We start from the raw sequence: 7,306 nt of genomic DNA on the forward strand, positions 1-7,306 counted from the left end.
TCTCCTCTACAATCACACTCTGTAGATTCCACACTCTAGTTTGGCAAGTATCTCAACATGTGGACACAAACACATTATTTGCCAACACAAACAATAACAAACATCATTGACCTTATAGACAACAATTAGGTCAGTAGCATAAACCCTAAACCCTAAACATTTTAGGTTTACAATTACAAGCGGTCCAATCCTGACCGTTAGATCCATTGCATAAAATGAAGCGATCTAAAATAGATCTCAAGTCATTTTGCATCGTCCAATCTTCACTCCATCTGGAAATCAGTAACCCATCACGCACTCTTCATACACCGCTAAGAACATCGTGCATTCCCGAGGTAGACATTCAATGCATTCGATCTTCACATGCACATAACTGACATGGCACCACGATCTCATCCTTTTCTCTTAACTAACTCATCACAGAATGTCATCGGTTGCACCGCATAAGCCAAACCGGAAACTCTAGAGCTGAATAGAGACTACCAACTGGTAGTCACACTTAGTGAACCCCGACATTGGTCCACTCCATCCCGGTTGACTATAGCCGTTTCCAGTCTTCATACCAGTTCATACCGGTTCACCTATTGACATCAATGACAACATACATTGTCATCGCTTCATCATATGCCAATAATCTCCCCCTTTGGCATTGATGAAAATACTCAGCATATCATTACTTAATAACATCCGGTTCAGTTTCAAAGGATCACTACCATTTCAAATGATCACTACCGCCACCATCTGGACTGGTCAGTGTGTACATGCTCAATATCTTCTCCCCAAACAATATATTTTCTTCATCAGATATCTTCTCCCCCTTTGACAGCAATGCCAAAGTGGAGGCACAAGCTTCCAAGCTCCACTATGCTCTATAAAAATATTATAAAACACAAAAATTGATTTTAGTATTCCATCGGTAATGTTTTATCTTATAAGATCTATGCTTATCGTGCAAGATCTTGATACGTCTGGTGGATTGTAATATAATCAAGTTGAGACAATGGAGGGCCCACAAGCACAACCAATTTCTAGATAATTGAAACAGTCACCGTTTCACTTACCAGTCATGTAAATGCACATTTAAGGAAAGAACAAATTTCACCCGAGAATTCATGTCTTCCAAGTCATCTTAATCTCAAGCCCATTCAATATAAACTAATCCCCACCACCCCATTTCTTCACATATTCATTTTGCATTGATGCTTCTGTTTTGTATTATCCTATGAAGAACACACAGCTTCAACATTTCAGGATGAAGATGGTCTGTGCTTTAGTCTTCATGCTCATGGTTATGGTATCCACAGTATATTGCAGGATTGTTGAATTGGTACCTTCAGAATATCGGGGTAAGGGACACCATTACAAGCCTCTCAAGATAGAGATTGCTAGGTTTGCAACCTCGGGTTCTCCTGCCTCCATGGGAAACCCAGAGACTTCCTCCAAAGGGCCAAGGTCCCTAGCTACAATATCCCAAGAAAGCTCTATGTCGCTGGAAAATTGTGTAAGCTATCTGGAACTGCTTGCAGAAGAAGGATATGACACAGACAATGAAAACTTTGTTCCAAAACCTTGTTGCAGATTTTTCGAAAACCTTGGGAATGAGGAGTCTGAGGCTTATATGTGTGAAAATGTGAAAAAGATATTTGGAAAGTTTGGCAATTACTATGCATATGTTGAGGCAGGGCTTGGGATTGTTGCCAAATGCAAGAATAAATCTCCTGCTGCTTTTAGTTGTAAGGTTGTACAAGCACAAACAAACCCAACTTGTATTTCTATCTTTTGAGTTAGTTTTGATGTCTATTTTCATATTCTTGGTGGGCTTTGATGTTTATTTCTTGTTGATTTGCAGGGACAGCATTAAGCGTACTCTCTACAAAGAGCCATCAGGAGATATAATTATAGCATATGATAAGGAATGAAGCGGTGATCATATCAGGAGATATGTTTAACCTCTTTTTTCGAATAGTCTGTACTGCTCCCTTTCATATCAATAAAATATTTATAAGACAGTCTAAATATGCATGGATCTTTGTGATTTTCAGGGTTTTAAACAACAATCTATTATGTTCATATTGATTTTATTTTACTTAGGGTTTTATATAAATCTACATAATTGGTTTTATCTGATAACTGAATTGAGGTTATTTCTGAAACACAATCTAATCATCATTTTAGAAAACCTTCATTTTAAGAAACCATCATTTCAAAGTTATATGCTAAAAATTTCATGAGTATGGGGTCGTCTCTGAACAGATCCTTTATGTTCAGAAAATGATATGATTTTACTTTATTTAGGGTTTTATATAAATCTATAAAATTGTTTAGTTATATCATTGGTAATATAAGTTCTGAAATCTTTTTTGCTGAGTGTATTCCACCAAAATCATATTCAAAACACAATCCTGAATTTATCCTTTATGATATTAGAATATTATGCTGAACACATATTAGAATATTTGTCTGGATCTAATCTTTTGAATGGAATCTGTAATTGTGTAACTATTTTTTCTGAACTTTATATAGGTCTGGAACTGTCTCTCCAAACAGATTCTTGTATTGTATTGCATGGAGGTTTAGATTCTTATTGATAAAGTTAAATTATTAATCTTCTGAATACTAAATGTAACCTTTTGAATGGAAACTGTTACTGCATAACTACTCTTTCTAAAGTTTATACGGGTCCAGGTTGGCTCTCTGAACAGATCCTTATATTACGCGGAAGTTGAAGTTGCTCGACGATAAGACGGAACTCTTAATCTTCTAAATATAAAGTATTATTTATTACAACTTCCAGTTAGCATCTTGGATTGAATCTGTCATTGTACAAAGTTTCTTTACGAATTATCAGTTCACCAATAAAAAGCATAAAAATCCGCAGATAGCATAAATACGTTCAAAGTTAACAATAAAAGCCCAGATTGTAATCTTTGATTGCCTTTTTAACAGTTGAAGAGTTAATGTCGTTCAAATAGGAAGTGAATACTTCCAAAACATATAGAAATTGATTACAATATTTACAACATCATGGAAATAAAGTTTACTAATTTTATGGTTTGAATGTGTTGGGCCCTTGAATGCCAGACCATAGGAAATATTGCATTAGTAATAAACCCTCAGCTTATAAAGATTGAAGCTCGGAAATTATTAAGATGTGTCTTTGGAGGGGCCAGGGGGATATTGGTGGAGGGAGTGAATGGCCGGTTTCTGGCGGTGACACTGAAGGTAAAGAGGAAAGAGGAAAGAGAAGTTGTTACTGTGGAGGGTGGTCTATGTCTGACGTCACTCTGGATCTGTTGATGTATGGGGTAAGCCGGATAATAGAAACTAATTCGTATATTCATAAATAAATAAAAAATGTAAGACCAAAATGTGCATGACCTTGAATTTGGGTTGTGTCGATTCATGATGCTGTCATATATATAGGCATACCATGTTCATTTCCTCCAACTCTAAGCATACAACGACTGGAAACAAGACACTCAGCTTATTGCAATAGTGATTAAATCTTGAAAATGGATGACGACCCTAACTTATTACCTGGGGCGAAGCTCATGAGCGAATTGCCAAGACAGAGATACAAAGTCGAGTTAAAACCAGATGACATCAATATTGTCTCATGGAAAAAGTTAACAAAGGAAAAAGCTCAACAAACTAGCCAAAGTGAGCAAAAACCACAGCCTGACAATATTGAGCAAAAACCACGTAATTATTTCAGTGCAGTTCTTGAAAGAATGGAGAACATTTACCGGGGAGTTGATAGCAGTGATGAGGAGGGAGAAAATGTTGGTGAAGGTGGTGCTATGGATTATTATGATTGTGACGACTCTTTTATAGACGATTCTGAGTTAAATGAGTACTACAAACTGGAGAAAACAAAATCTAAGTACAGTGGGTTTTATATAGAAAGGAGGTCCCCAGAGGAAGATAAAGAGCCCGGTTCCCTTCCTGTGGGCGAATCATCAAAAAAGAAGAGGAAAAGAATCTCCATGGAGGAAATCCCCAAAAAAAGACCAAAGAAGAGGGTGCGTCGAATGATATCTTCTCCTGCAAAAGAAGCCATGAATAAGGTTATGGGTCATGATATGGATGAGCTTGATGATACTAAGATAAAAACTTCCATGGAGGAAATCCCAAAAAAAAGACCAAAGAAGAGGGTGAGTCGCATGCAAATATCTTCTCCTGCAAATGAAGCCATGGATAAGGTTGTGGGTTATGATAGGGATGAGCTTGATGATAGTAAGATAAACAAAGAGTTAGGTTCCACTTCCACTGGTGTTTTAGGATCGGATAGGTGCAAAGAAGTGGGCAATGTTAGGAAGAGGGAAAAAAATTCCATGGTGGAAATCCCAAAAAAAAGACCAAAGACGAGGGCGAGTCAAATGCAAATACCTTCTCCTACAAATGAAGCCATGGATAAAGCTGTGGATCGTGATATGGATGAGCTTGAGGATACTAAGATAAATAAAGAGTTGGGTTCTACTTCCACTGGTGTCTTAGGATCAGATGGGTGCAAAGAAGTGGGCAATGTTAGTGCATCTAATGTCAAAGACGATGAGCCTGAGTTTTCAAATATGTTGGAGAAGGCATTCGTTGATTTAGAAAGTGCTGTTGTAGAGTCAAGTGCACAACAGGCTGATATGAGTCAGGTAGCTGGTTCATCTGAAGGAGGGGGTAGTAAGAGAAGGTATTTGCCTCCTGGTGTGAAGCAAAGGCTTAATGAAGTTGCCAGTTTAGCCATTGCAAAGTATGGGGAAGTACCAGGTCATATTTCTGATAGGCTACACAGCATTTTAGGGCACATCATGCAACGAAGAAACTTAACAAGATGGTTCAGGAGAATGGTGAAAAAACATGACGATGCTTTGCAAAAAGGTACTGAGGCTTATGGAAGTAGTGACCAAGATACTGATGCCTTGCAGAAAACTGATGGAGTCAAGGTAAGTGAACCTTTGGTCTTGCAGGAAAGCAATGAGGATGACATAGATGAACCTTAGTTTTTTAGAGAGGAACAGGTTTAGAACCTTTATGGAGTGTGATAGGTTTCATCTATAATGGAAAGAAAGGCTTATATACTAGTCCTAAGGAGGGAGATTATTAGGTTATTAAAATTTTAGATTATTAATCATAAAAGAATAAATAGTATATTTATATTGATTTTTGTTTAATTTTTATGTTTATTTTTTAAATAATGATTTAAGTGAATTTTTGGTATTGTAGGAAAGGAATGAGGATGAGGATGAGGATGAGACAGACGAACTTTAATTGCAAGAGAGAAATAAGTGTTATGTATTTTCATTCATAATATAGAGAAAAATGTTAAAATAATATAATCATTAAATATTATAAAACTATAATTAATGTAATTAATTAAAAGAAATTTGTGTGACTCATTTAGAGTTATAATAAACTTGATCTATAATGGAAACAACAGTTACAAGGTTCTAAGAAATGGTACCAATATGGAGACTTAGAGTTATTATATATTTAGATTATTTTATTTTAAAAGAATGAATAGTAAAAATTGTATATTGGTATTGATTTTTATTTAAATTTTTTATCTATAATGAAAAGAAGGGTTATATGTTTAAGCTTAATAAATGGTAGTGATATGAAAATTATTAGGCTATTAAAATTTTTAAATTATTTTATTATAAAAAAATAAATATTAAAATTTTTAAATTATTTTATTATAAAAAAAAAAATATTATATTGGTAATATTTGTATATTTATATTAATTTTTTTAAATTTTAATATTTATTAAATTACTCATTTCATTGTTTTTTTTCAATTTTTACCAATGTGGAATCAATTTTGTAACTATAGATCTAATTGCTAGAACTTTAAAATTTGATTGACTTTTGCCCTTTTTATTTCATGATCTAACATGGTACACATTTAGCATGATTTATTGCTATGTAGTTGTAGTAAAAGCCACTTAATGTGCATTAGCATCAAGTAGTAACCATTTTTCAATTGAAATTAAAAGGAATCTATATTGGCACCATTATTAAGTTATGTTTAAATATTTTCATTATTAATCATTTATTTAATCATAAGCCTATTTTTCCATGGGGCTAATCTAGGAGAACTTGACCTTGAAAAAATTAAAACAGAATGTACTAAAATTGTTTCAACTTTGAATGAAATGTTTAATTTTTTAAAACTTTAAAAATAAAGTTTAAAAATTTAAGTTTCTTAAATTAATGTCCTTTTAGTTATTTGATTTAATTTCATTGACACTCACAACCATGTTTTTGATAAGGGTAAATGGGTTTTATAAGGAGCCGAAACCTAAAGTTTTACAACAACCGGCCAACAGCCAATCCGGCAAGAAACAACAGCAAAACAGGGGATCAACCCTGAACACAAACAGAGACAAAAAACGCAGACAAACAAGATAAAGAAAAAAAGCTCTCAGTTGAGCGATAACACCAGATCCTTGTTCTTTTGGATGGAAATTCTGTTGATTTCCTCAAGTTCCTCCATGATGAATTTGGAGGTATCCTTGTTGCTGCTTTTGCTCCTAGTTCTCGAACTCGATCTAGTGGTTTTGTTGTCTCCAGCAGCCACATCATCTCCTCCAAGATCTTTCACTTGGTCACTGTGGAAGGATCTGTAATCAACAACCATCTCATTAACCTTTTCAAGCCCCTCAATTCTGATGTTCATGGTTTCTTTACTAATGTCAACTAGATTCTTGAGATTTTTCTTAATCTTAGTCATGGATTGTTCCACCATATCAATCCTCTGTTCATGGTTACATTTCATGACCTCAACAATCTGAGAGAGTTTTTTAGTCATGATCATGAGTTTTTCATGACACTCACAAGCATGTTAAATTGAATACTTTTAGTTAATTTCATTGACACTCACAAGCACCACAAATTAAATGCTTTTAGTTTTTATTAATGGACGTTTTGACATCCTTATGTGAGTGTAATATGCCTCTCGCCTAAATAATTTTATAAAATCAAATCACTAATAGACCAAAAAAATAAATTTAATTTCATTTCATTGACACTTACAAGCATGTCAAATTAAACACTTTTAGTTAATTTCATTGACACTCACAAACACGTCAAATTAAATATGTTTAGTTTCTATTAATGAATGTTTTGACATCCTTATGTGAGTGTAATATGTCTCTCAGCATAATTAATTTTATAAAATCAAATCACTAATGGACTGAAAAAATAAAAAATATAAGGACACTATGAAGATAAAATTACTTCAAATTTGGTGACACAAAAAATTCTTATAAGTAAATTCATAAGTGTTTTAAATTATGTTAATTGAAACAAAACC

At 34.1% G+C, this 7,306-nt stretch overlaps 2 protein-coding genes across 2 annotated transcripts; both read left to right on the forward strand.

Annotated features, from left to right (window-relative positions):
* The first annotated feature begins 1,144 nt into the window (after positions 1-1,144).
* LOC131033717 (uncharacterized) lies at positions 1,145-1,998 on the forward strand. Its single transcript, XM_057964994.2, has 2 exons — positions 1,145-1,738; positions 1,850-1,998. The coding sequence occupies exons 1-2, from the start codon at positions 1,223-1,225 to the stop codon at positions 1,859-1,861; spliced, it is 528 nt and encodes a 175-aa protein (XP_057820977.2). The 5' UTR covers positions 1,145-1,222; the 3' UTR covers positions 1,862-1,998.
* A 1,514-nt stretch (positions 1,999-3,512) lies between these two features.
* Positions 3,513-5,262, forward strand: LOC131033622 (ubinuclein-1-like). The gene is made up of 2 exons (XM_057964872.2): positions 3,513-4,937; positions 5,218-5,262. The coding sequence occupies exons 1-2, from the start codon at positions 3,513-3,515 to the stop codon at positions 5,260-5,262; spliced, it is 1,470 nt and encodes a 489-aa protein (XP_057820855.2).
* Positions 5,263-7,306: the final 2,044 nt, after the last annotated feature.

This window comes from Cryptomeria japonica, chromosome 3 (assembly GCF_030272615.1).
Source record: "Cryptomeria japonica chromosome 3, Sugi_1.0, whole genome shotgun sequence".
Classification (NCBI taxonomy): domain Eukaryota; kingdom Viridiplantae; phylum Streptophyta; class Pinopsida; order Cupressales; family Cupressaceae; genus Cryptomeria; species Cryptomeria japonica.